At 31.8% G+C, this 12,911-nt stretch overlaps 1 protein-coding gene across 1 annotated transcript; it reads left to right on the top strand.

The window, feature by feature from the left end:
* Window positions 1-4,258: 4,258 nt before the first annotated feature.
* On the top strand, window positions 4,259-6,522 carry LOC118057282 (probable trehalose-phosphate phosphatase C). The gene is made up of 9 exons (XM_035069806.2): window positions 4,259-4,432; window positions 4,536-4,676; window positions 4,894-4,965; window positions 5,055-5,180; window positions 5,366-5,419; window positions 5,538-5,639; window positions 5,781-5,861; window positions 5,950-6,090; window positions 6,190-6,522. Exons 1-9 carry the CDS (start codon window positions 4,259-4,261, stop codon window positions 6,373-6,375), a joined length of 1,077 nt encoding a protein of 358 aa, XP_034925697.1. The 3' UTR covers window positions 6,376-6,522.
* Window positions 6,523-12,911: the final 6,389 nt, after the last annotated feature.

The following is a 12,911-nucleotide window of genomic DNA, read 5'->3' on the forward strand; positions in this document are numbered from 1 at the left end:
TGAAGAGTACAGTTAAAATGAACAGTGTATTGCGTACACTGTTCACTAAAGAATAGTGAACAGTCATGTTCTCTTGCACTGTTCATTTGCCTGTGAGATTTTTTTTTTTAAAGTGCTATTTTTTAATATTTTAAAAAAAATTAGTTTAGAGTGAATTTTATACCTTAATATTTTATCCAATTTAATTACATGCTAAAAATATTATTAAAACTATAGTTTTTATCAGATGTATTTCGTACGTAATGAAATTATAAATAGTTTCATGGAATAGTAAAAAAAATTTCAGAAGCTTATTTCTCTATAATATGATATGATATATATAGTTATATTTTATAAAATAAGCTATGTATAAATATAGAATATAATAAAAAAAATTCATCATTATACATTTTAGATTTTATTTTATTTTATTGTAAGTGATTAAATATTTTATATATATATTAGATAAATTTGAAAAAAATATTTTCCAGTTCATTTTCTATAATACAACCAAACACTGGAAAATGTTTTTCAGTTCATTTTCCATAATACTACCAAACATCGGAAAATACTTTCGCGGAATTCACTTTTCAAAAATTTACTTTTCTCGGAATTCACTTTCCTGCAACAAACATAACTTTTCTCGGAATTCACTTTCCTGCAAACATAGACTTAGTCTATGTTGAGTTTCTGCGTATAAAGTGCAGGTTAGTGCTAAACTATTTCTGATCTCACAGCAACCAATAGAAGGTTTTTTTTTTAAATAAAATAAAAAATGTATGAAACCAAGAGAAAGGTGGCCTTTATTTTATTCAAAGAGCCCTTTAATCTCGCTTTGATTTGATCTAATTAGTATTGAAAAGGGGACTATTTCGTGATCACTTAACCTGAAAGTCATTAATTAATTAATTAATTAACTGATTAGCCCGTGAAAAGCGTCGTTAGCAAGCACATCATGCTTCGCCTGCCTTAATGCCTTTCCACGCAATTAACTTAATTATAAATTGCTTAAGCATGGTCTCTCTACTTTTTAATTATTTCTGCTAATCAAATTAATTAACTGTGTAGATTTTCGTTGCAGCAGTTGCCACGTATTTTCCTCAAGACTTTGACACTTGGGGTCCATATGTTGCTGCCTGTCTGGTTCCTAGGGATTAATTTTTGTTCATTTATTTTTGTCAAAACTGTGTCGACCTAGACGTGTCCATTGTTCAATAAAGAACCATTTTAGCCTACTACTCTCCCAAGTGATTTAGGCCTTTCTTTGTATTATTTTCTGAACTAATTTTTCTCCTCAGCCTTGTCGTTTAATCTCTACACACACCTTTGGTCACAAGAAGTCAATTTCCATTTACATTTATTTTTCTTTTTGCTATATAATTGTAGGCCATACTTGTTGACAAATAGGGACTTCATATGGGGCACAAAGTGCTTAATTGAAGCAAAAGATGCAGATCATGCAATAAAGTACCGTTTTGACAGAGATATTCTGGTTGTGTTGTGTTTTTGAAAGATAAAAACATTAGTTCTAAAATTTAGAACAAAATTACTTTAATATATTTTCAGCAACAAAATATTTTGTAAAACAGACCTAAAATATCCTACGTGATGGTTTTTCTATTTAGAACTTGCTTTTGATATGTCATTTAAGTCACATAAGTTATCAGCCTGGTTTTTTAAGTCAGTCTGTGGGTGTCTAAAGTGGTTTTTAAATTCGATGATGAAATGTGCTGTTCTTGTTTCTGGCCAAACAGGATGGATTTAGGGTTTGCATGCCTACCATGTATATGAATATTTCAAGCATTTTTCATGTAGTTTTGAGTCAATTATATATTAATATATAATTAAGAACACATGTATCATTCTCTCTTTTTCGATGGGGCTGGTCGTGTCATGCCTTTCATAATTTAGGTGCGTTTTCTACATAAAATTAAGTAAGTTAGTGTCTGTCTCTATCCAATAGCAGGTGAAATTTGTTTCACATGGAATTCACTTTACCAGGAGGAGATTTACCTTGGAAGTAATAATTTTGTTGTTGAACTACTTTTTCAAGTGTGTGGAAAATTAAAAGGAGCTGTAATTAACTAAATGTAAAGAATTGTTGCGTTTGTCTTGATTTCTCTTTACCTACCACGGTTCAAGATTAAATATATTGTCCAAGTTAAAGATGACTGCTTTTTTGGGAGCCTTTTATGAATGTTCCTTGAAAAATCACAAAGATCTTGCTGAATGATCTTTCGATTGATATTTAACTTCTCTTTTTCCTTGAAAGGAGAAGTTAAGTCCATCAAAGAGAACTTTAGAATTTCTAAAGTATGCTCGTGAAAATTTCACTTTTATATATCCCAAAATCTACGATGACTTTACCCAAACGCTCTTTAATTATGATCACTCTCTGATGAAATATTGAGAAAATCACTTTGGGTTTCTCGTTGGTCATTATTTTATACACAGATAACTTTTTTGCATACAATATTCTACCAAAATCTTTCTTAAAAGAGATCGAGAGTACGGTCAACGATGTCATTAATTAGTGAATATTCTAATTAATCAAGTGGGAGTTAGTAGAGGCAAGATGGTAGTTAATTAGGAGAAAGCAGCATTTCATTTTTCGTCTAATGTTTTTAAACAATTGAACACTCTCTCAAGTCATTATCAGCTGAATCGGCAGATTAAAAACCCTACAACAACTTTTCGAGCTACCCATTTCATGTATATTCAATTTTTCGTCTATTCATTGAATGTCACCTCTCTATTTTTTACTATAATTAATCAAATTTTTTCCATTTTTTTTCTTGTAGTTTCTATATGTGCACTTTAGTTGAGGTAGATCATAGAGAAAGAGACCTTTCTTTGACTATAAAATCCTAAGAGAGCCCACAGATTAATTTTCTTTATAGCACTTGTAGCTTGATGATTTTAGGAGAAAAATGCTTGATAGTGGCTTTCCATGATATATGAACCACAACTTCGTGTGTTGCTATATATTTTTAAGGGTGAAAATGAATATTCTAAACGATATATTTTTAGAGACAAAACGAGGAATCATGAGATTATAAATTTGTCTGAAGTAAAGGTAGCTTCCACTTTTTCTGAGGTTAAAAATTAAGTAGCTGAGTCGAGCCAATATGAAGAATATTTTTTTGTTAACTCGATGGTTTTGACAAAGAGGGGAGATGAAAAACTATTTATTTTATTGAAGCATATGCCTCGGCGACCTACTGCCAAATTGAATTCCCTAAACTTCTTCCCGGCTACTCAATGGGGATGCACCAAAACCTATTAAAGTTTAGTTGGGTTAAAAAATATATATATATAACTTCGATTTCTTTTTAACCTAACAACAGAAAACAAATGAAATCTTAAATATCTCAAAAAGATTTAGAGAATATTAAAATGTTGTCATATTCTAAGGATTAAATGTTCGGTCCACCAAACAAACTACACTTTAGGGTTTTTTTGACACGAGTGATTGGGATCATTCTGAGTCTATTTTCTTACGAAGTCTAACATGTTACATTATCACTTTCACGTAATGAAATAACAAGAGAAAGTATCCATACGATATACCATCCAAATTATCAATCGGGAGTCAAATTTTAAAGGGGTTCCTCAAGAAGGGTCACCAAGAACAGATCTTATATATTAGGCCAATAACAAAGATGAGGGTAACGAACATAATTATGTGTATGCATGGGGAGCTAGCTATCTCTTGTTTTGGGGGCCTGGATAATTACATGTTGAACAGGATGCATGTCAAAAGAAATTTTTGAGCCATACTCCAAAACCCACACCTTATCAGTCATTGTCATTTTGGTACTGTGCTTTGACATCGATATAAATTAGTGTATGATCAAAATATAATTAATATATAGAGTTCATTGCATTGTTGGGTCAGTGTCATTGTTAATGCCCTTTGCCCATCTTTTAAAATTAATCACACAGTTTATTTTATTTCCTTTTTGTTATTATTCATTTATATGTTTCCATGCTTTTTTCTCTTTCTATAGTTTGATATAATGGTGGGAACTCAAGTGTTTGATTTGTTGGCTTCATTGTAGGTGCTTTCGAAGTTAGCCAGCTGAAGAACTCTAAGGCACTCAGCCAGCATACAAGTTAATTTTTCAGGTAAATCTAGCTATCTGGGATTAGAATTTCATTACACTTTAGGCTTCTTGAATTTGTGTTTTCATATCGTTTTCTTCGATGTTCATTAAACTACTTTGCTTCTTAATTTGTGTTGTTAACATATAATCTTTTTGTTAATTCACAAACAGATATGTTTAAGAGAAATCTCGCGAAGTTCAACCAGGCCATGGGATTTCAGAGATCTTCCCATTGGCAAAAGGTGCAGCCTGGTAGTGATCTTTCTACAAAAGAGAGGGGAACAAATTCAAGTCACCCTGTAACCAATGAAGCTGTTTCTGATGATGCAAATTACAGTTCATGGATGGTAAGTCCTCTCATCTGAATTTTTTCGTTGCACTATAGTCAAACTTGTATATATAATCTAATTTCCAGCAAGCATCTGACCATAATACGTACCAAATTATTAGGTGGACCATCCTTCTGCATTAACCTCATTTGATCAGATGATGAAGGATGCAAAGGGGAAGAAGATCGTCGTGTTTTTAGACTATGACGGTACTCTCTCGCCGATTGTAAATGATCCTGACCGCGCTTTCATGTCTGATGAGGTGAGCACTCATGTCCATGCATGTGAATGTGGAGAACTTTTTCGATACATGGCCACACGCAACGCTTTCAACTAGAGTATCCAAGTTAAATCCACGTGTATATGAGAGAAAGAAGCACCATGCTGAATGTATCGAAAAATTACATGAAAATAATGTGAACTATGCAATTGATTGTTAAAGCAAGAAACTCATGAATCATTAAACTCACAATGTGCAGATGCGTGCAGCAGTTCGAGAAGTTGCAAAATACTTTCCAACTGCTATAATCAGTGGTAGAAGCATAGATAAGGTAACACATTAAGAATTTTTCTATTTGTTGGGTTTGTGGGGCAGTTTATGAGGCAGAGTTTGAGAATGTCGATGGTCTCTTTCGTCCAGGTGAAAGGATTTGTACAGTTGAATAATATATATTATGCTGGAAGCCATGGGATGGACATCATGGCACCACCTAGGCCTGCTAGGTCCAGTGATGGAAAATACCATACTGTTTCCCTTGACAGAAAGGTAAAAATGATTAGTCCATCTCTCCTCTTTTTTGGTCAAGCCACATGTTTTCTGCTATAAACCATGAGAATGAGTTAAGAAAGAACACAGAGAAAATTCTCAGTCATAGGATGGTTTTAAGAAAGAAGAAAGGACATGTTCTTAATTCCCTCTTAACTAATCACATGCTTTGTTCAATTTGGTAGGGCAATGATGCTGTCTTTCAACCTGCTCAGAAATTTTTGCCTGCACTTCAAAAGGTAAGTCAGCTTCTCTATTTTGAAGGGCCATTTTTGGTCTTACCAGACACCAATTATACCTTGTTTCCCACTATGATTACGGCCATGGAGTAACAATTTCTTTGTGTACTTGTGACAGATTTTGAAAGAACTGGAAGAGGCAATTATGAAAATACCAGGTGCCAGAGTAGAGAACAACGGATTTTGTGCCTCTGTACATTTTCGACAAGTTAGAGAGGAGGTAAAATCAAGACCTAAGCTCAAATCTTTTGGTGTGGTTTCGTTACAGCATCTTCATCACCACCACAACTATGGCATTATGAGTTTTTTCTTTGAGAAGAAAGGAATTTGAAAATACAACTTTTTTCTTCTTTTGAATCAGGATTATGGGACCTTAGAGGAGAAGGTGAAGTCCATACTTAAACAGTACTATCCAGACTTTCGCTTGGGTTGGGGTAAAAAGGTATGCATAAATCTTTCAAGACTCTATCTATAGTTCTCGATATAACTAATAAGATCGTACTCTAATTTTTCTGTAAATTCACACGAAGGTTATGGAAATACGACCATCAATAGAATGGGACAAAGGCAATGCCCTGGAATATTTACTCGATACTCTAGGGTTAGGTAACTGCCCCGATGTTCTCCCACTTTACATTGGAGATGACATAACAGATGAAGATGCTTTCAAGGTATTGTTATAAGAAAGATTATAACTTTAGTTTGAGCCTGATCAAGAAATACTGCTGCATGGAGTTGCTAAACTTGTTCTTATATCCAAACCATCGCAGGTAATTCAAAAGAGAGGCCAAGGGTGTCCCATCGTTGTCACTTCCAGTCCCAAGGATACTAAAGCCTCGTACTCCCTGTATGAACCATCAGAAGTGTTGACATTCTTGTTGCGTCTAGCAAGGTGGAGGAAATCCTCTAGTTCGAGTAGGTCAGTACTATCTCAGGTTTGGGGTGTGAGTAGTTGAAAACTTGAAGTTGAAACCAAGTATTAGCGCTACTCAGAGAATCCTAGGATAGAAATAAAGATGTGTTTATACATATAGAGAGGAAAGTTAGGAGGAGGTTGAGGGGATATGAGCAGGAAACCAGTTGTATGGTATTATGTTTACCACTTGTAAACCAGAACTCAAGTTCAATATAAATACAAAAATGTTTGCAAAAATGACTGCATCTTGACTGCCACAGATTGTTTTCTCTTGGATCTTGAGGTGTGGGTATGAAATCCTGTGATGTTTTTGGCAACTATAACGAAAGAAATGCCTAACCAAAACCATTGAAACCTTGGCTTCTCGTCTTCTGTTTCTGAAGTGCCACCATCTGCTGTTGATACCCTAGCAAGTACCAAATCGAACACATAGTCTATCGTATTATTGTTATTTTGTCTCAAAATATTCATCCTGAAATAATATCAGTCATTCAATGGTTTAATTCACCCCAATATCAATGATTGAATGTATTTGGAAAACGATAGACTATTTTGGGATGAATAGCTAAGAATATTGCTGAACTTATCTTTCTTTGTTATTAAAACTTCTTTTTATAAGGAATGCACAGTGATATAGTTGATACAAATTCAAAGACTGCATTCGTTAGTTAAGAGATAAAATCAGCAGAGTTAATTATTATCTTTTGAACTCTAGATAATTCTTAACAAAAAAAATAATAATAATTGTAAGAAAAATAGTATTTAAAAAAAAAAACAAGCTAGAAAGGATTTCAAATATGCAGGAAAATCAAGCTATAATTTTAGACAAATTAAAAGCCTAATTATACCCTATTTTACCCAAAATTAAAAAAACAATGCAGATTTAAGGTCAAATTAAATCATTATAAATGAATCTACATAAAAAATAAGTCTAAAAACATAATTACATTTTTAATAGGCTAATTTAATTTAATCATGGGTCAAATTAAAGTTTAATTATGTTTAAGAATTAATTTAGATCCATTTGAAAGATTTAATTAGGTACAAGGACTAATTATACTTTAAATGATTCAAATTAATTTTATAGGGACTTAATTGTTGAAAAATTAAATTTAAGGGCCTAATTTGAACTTAATTGATAGGGTTGGAATTTTAGAAGATCAAATTTAATTTTTACTAAGTCAATTGATTGAAATCAGGAGCAAAATTGCAAGAACATTAAAGTTTTAGGATCAATTGAGGGTTAAATTGAAGAAAATCATAGTCAAGGACAATTTTGAAAAAGACACCAAAATCTGGAGACCCAATTGGCTGAAATAGAGGGTGAAATTGAAAAAAAATTAAAAATTTAATGGTCAATTAAGGGTTAATTTGCATAAATCTTGAACCAAAGACCAATGTGAAAAAGGTGCTAAAATTTAGAATGAAAATTAAAGTTTAGTAGTGGTTAAATTGCATAAAATTAAAAGTTTGAAGCCAATCAAGAATGTAATTGAGAGAAATCAGAAATTAAAAGACTAAATTGAACGTTATCAAAACAGCTCTGTTTTGGTTACTGTTCATCTTCTTCTTTAATTTTTCTCTAAAAAGACTACTTAGAATGCTACTTTTCAGAGGTATTAATGCTTCATTTATTTATCAAATTTGACAAAACTTGCACGAAAATAATCACTCAACATTTGATTACACCCTAGTATGGTCTGTTCTAGTCAATTGACACCACATCGGTCGTGGATCTAGCCCAAAAAGGACAACTTAAGCAGCCTTCAACTGTCATATTTGACAATTCATGGTGACCACTTTGAACTAACGGTTGGGATATTTTAAGGTCGAGTCAAGAGCCAAGATACGACACCATAAAAGACAACATATACCCCTTCTACCCCTATAAATAAGGGTAAATTTCATGGCCTTAACAGGAAGAAATCGGAGGTTAAACTTGGAGAAAAACAAGTCTTTCCCCTAGTTTTCCTACCATTATCATTGTATTTTCTTTTCCCCCTCTGCCACCATGACCCAACAGTAGCAACCACCACAACGTCTAGCATCTTTTGTCCTTCCCAGCAGCAGCAAGGGTGGCGACTCTCTCCTCAACCACTTTAGCAGCTTTAGCACCGGCCACACTAATAGCAGCTCTAGCAATGTGAATAGCGACAACATCGGCATCCAACCCCTCCACCAACGCAGCCACCAGTCTCTCGTTGACCACCGAGACCAATAATTCCTCTCCCCTATGTCAAGTAGTCTCCCTTATCTTCTTCATCCATCCCCCATTCCCCTCCCCCGACCTGCAACCTTTTCAGCTGCATGTAGAATGTGAAATTTGATTTATGTTCTGCAAAATAATTAACTCTTGAAATGGGCTAAACTCATTTTGGCCCAGCTCATTTGATCAGGTCTAGTCTAGTCCAAAAAAAAAAAAAAACAGAGAGAGGCCAGGTCTATTAGGTCGATGTTGGCCCAACTCGGTTGGGTCCGACCCAACCCATATATTTAATAATAATATTAAAATACTAAAAAAAACAAAACAAAATCCAAAACAAAATTCAAAAGCCCTTTTAAAAATTTTATGATTTTCTTGAATGTTTTTCTAACAATTTTGCATAATATCGGGCTCTATATTTACATCGTAAGATATAGATCTAATATTAAAATATTTGATTTCCTCCAAAACATTTCAAAAAAAATTAAAAAATTCAAAAACAAATATTCTCAAATATTTTTAAACTAATTTCCTCTTTCAAAAAAAAAATATTTTATTTTCATGTATACAGCCAAATCCTAAAAATTTTCCAAGCATACTTTTTATAAAAAAGAATTGTATTTTTCTCATGTTTTAAAAATGCAAAAGAAAAAATGAATATCTATTAAGATTTAGCCAAAATATCAAAAACCCTTCATTAATCATTTTGTTCATTTTATATTATGGTTTAGATATAAACTTTAATATTCAGGGTGTAAAACTACACAGTGAAGTATACCCTCCGATATTAAAGATATAAAGTGCAAAATAAAAAAGATGCTAAAATTTGAACTTTAGAACGGTTAGAATTCCACCCAATAAGATAGAGACTCTCTCACAAAGAAAAATCTATCTTAGACCTTAGAAAAAGACTAACTGATAGAAACTTGACCTAGAAAAACAATCAAACAACAATGCAGCTTACATTAGGTAGGGTGCACTGGGGGAGTAATATGCATTTCCCTTGCACAACCAATCACTTACTCAGACTCTCACAAACTATAGATTTTCTAGTAACCTTAATACTAGGTGGCGACTCCTGAACCTTAAACATAATTTTATGATTATACTTTAAACCCTCTTTTCACACTTCTCTAGAGGCAGGCCTGCCGTTCTCGACATCGTGCATGCCATTATAGCTTGAAAAAATCCTAGTCCAAGCTAGGTCTTGGATTGGCAAGTCAACAAGTTAACATATCAAGTTGATTCAAGTCTAATAACTATGTTTATTAAAAACGCATACAATAGTAAAATGTTTTTACTGATTAAACCATTAAGTTTGAGTTTAATATATTTTAAATTATTTTATTCAAATTCAATAATATAATTTTATCCATGCTTAAAAACCAATAAGGACTATACGTCACTTTTAAATAAGCAATTTTCAACTTTACATCCCCACAAACAATAATTTAGGCTACTTAAGCTCCATGAATTTGTTTGTTTGGTATTTTGGTACATGCATAGTTATTAAATTCATTTTGAGAGTTGATTTGGTCAAGTGGAAGGATCGAGGGTCACACAAGTTGGGGTCAACTCCGGTCAGCCAGAAAAAATAGAAAAACACATTATATTTGATATTTTAATATCAAACATGGAAAACTTTTGAAACAATACATGTGGATGTAAACTATAAAAAAGAAATGTGGGGAATAAATTTTTGTATAGTTATCCCATATTAAAAGGTTAAGAAACAATCTATCTGGATGAAAGCTATAAAAAAAAAAAAATGTGTGCTAAGTATTCATAAATTAGTTTTACATTTTTAGGGTTTATTCAAAAATTAAAAAAAGAAAAGTCAAGTCTTACTTTAGTTATATCGGGTCACTCTAATTATAGGTTGACACAACAAGTCACCCAAATTTAACATGGTCAATTGTATCTTCGAGTATTTCTGGTTTGAAACCCAACTTGGGTAAACTCATTGGACCGGACTGGGTTTCAAACTATGGTACAAATACTTTTTAAAGGCGTTTTTTACTTCAAAATATATCAAAATGATTTTTTTTCTCTCATATTTGTTTATATTAGCACATCAAAAAGTACTAAGCCAAGCATCAATTTGAAGCTTTTCAAATAAAATGTAATTTTAAAACTCACTTAAAAACAGAAACTACCACACTCACAAACACTCAATAATAGATAAATTATAAAATATAGGAAAGGATCTAGGAAAAGGAACAATTCTGGATCCATTGTATATTGCATTTCTTATATTCATACTGCAATTTTTTTTTATTTCGGTTATCAAATTTTTTTTATTTGCAACTTCATTTCTCCAAATTATATAAGCATGGTTTTATGTGTTAAGATTTCTTTCAATTTGCATTCTCTCACATATTCAAAGTGTCACGAAATATTTCAATGATGAAATGAAGAATGAAGAATAATTTTAAGAAATATATTTCAATTTAGAAAGAAGAAGAAGAAGAATGACCAAATTCTTTTTTAAAAAAAAAAAACTATTTGTATATTAGCGTAGAAAAATTTAATTTTCCACCTAAAGTTTTTGTTTATCTATTTATTTGGTCCCTATTATTTTAGCATTTTACATTTCAATCCTAAATTTTATTTTTTTTATGTTTCAATCTCTAGATAATGAGAGAGGGGATAGAAAGTCATTAGAAAATATTAAAGGGAGACAAAGTGCTTGGAATATTTTTAATCATCAAAAAAATCAATCATGACGTCAAATGGATTTGTCTTTTCAAATAGAATTCAACGAATGTGGTTTTATATTTTAAACCGTGGTAAAAAAAATAGATTAAATTATTAAAGGTTTTTTATTAGTTTAACTTTTGTATTTTAGAGTAATTAGTAGGTGTTTTGGGGTTGAAAATGAGTTCGTTGAGGCTTTTGGGTGGAGTTAGGTGATTTCATATGAAAACATGTTGAAAATAGGTTTTTAAGGTTTAAAAACTTTAACCCTAATTTTTTTGGGATTTGTTTGTAAAATTAGCATAATAATTTTTTTTAAAAATGACAAATTAACTTAGGTTAAAAAATATTTAACGAAATAGCACAATTTGATTATATCACGCTTCAAAAACACGACTTTTACTAAATATCACTATTTTTAAGCATGATAAGATAGTTGTTACGTTTTAGAATATCAATATTTAGTAAATATTGTGCTTTTAAAATGTGACAAGGGCCAAACTCCAATCTTCTACCTAAACCGGTCGATCACTTAGATCTAATTATATTAACCGATCGGTCATTTCACACAAAAACCTTAAATTTATGAAGTTTTTCTTCCAAATATGTTTCATGAGTCAAAATATATATATATTTTTATCTAACTTGTTGACTTAAAAATAGACTCTAATTAAAATCTCAAAAAGTTATTGTTCATACAGTAGTGAAGAATTATAGCAATCAAGTCTGCCACAACTAAATAAGAATTTGCTCCAAACAGATTACATGGATGGCCAAGCATATGCATTTATGGATCAGTGGAATAGGTCTAGAACCAAGAGGAGGTCTAATCACGCCAAACCAGAATAACATCTCAAAACGGTCATAACTTTTTATCTGATTTTTAGATCGCGCTCAAAATTATACAGGATTTTCTAGAGGTTGTTTCCCTATTATAGTCACTACATCGCTATGCATAATTTCGAATATTTAGATATCAAAAATTTCATTGAGACCCCCCTGATTTTGGTAGTTTTGAGTTTTTCCTTGTTATTTTTTAAACTAGCTGAGCCAAAAATGGTAAACTATGCAATTTCACCAAAATTATTTCGTCACACTTCAAAATAGTAACATTTAGTAATAGTCATGCTTTTGAAGTATGACATGTACAAACTGTGTTATTTCACCAAATCTTTTTGAACTTATGTCAATTCACAATTTTCTTTAATTATTGTGCTAATTGCACAATTTATTTGATTTTCCGATAACAAGATGTACTAAAAAATTATGTAGATGGCGAAATGTTGTTCATTTATTTTCTTATTTTGAGTTTTTTCTTATTATTTTCGAAACCGGTTGAGCCAGAAACAGAAAATTATGGAATTTCACAAAAATTATCTTGTCGCACTTTAAAATAACAACATTTAATAAAAGTTATATTTTTAAAGTATAACATGATCAAACTCTGTCATTTCACTAAATCTTTTTGAACTTATATCAATTCACAATTATTTTTTAATTATAGTGCTAATTGCATAATTTATCTGATTTTCCGGTAACCAGATGTATTGAAAAAGCATGCACCTAGCAAAATATTAGTTATTTAAGGGAAAAAAACACTATAGCAAAAGATGCGTCATTTGATTCTTAAAAAATCAGTCACCAAGCCCAATGATGCCTAGCATGTTTTTGACTAC

Source organism: Populus alba, chromosome 15, assembly GCF_005239225.2.
Source record: "Populus alba chromosome 15, ASM523922v2, whole genome shotgun sequence".
NCBI lineage: Eukaryota > Viridiplantae > Streptophyta > Magnoliopsida > Malpighiales > Salicaceae > Populus > Populus alba.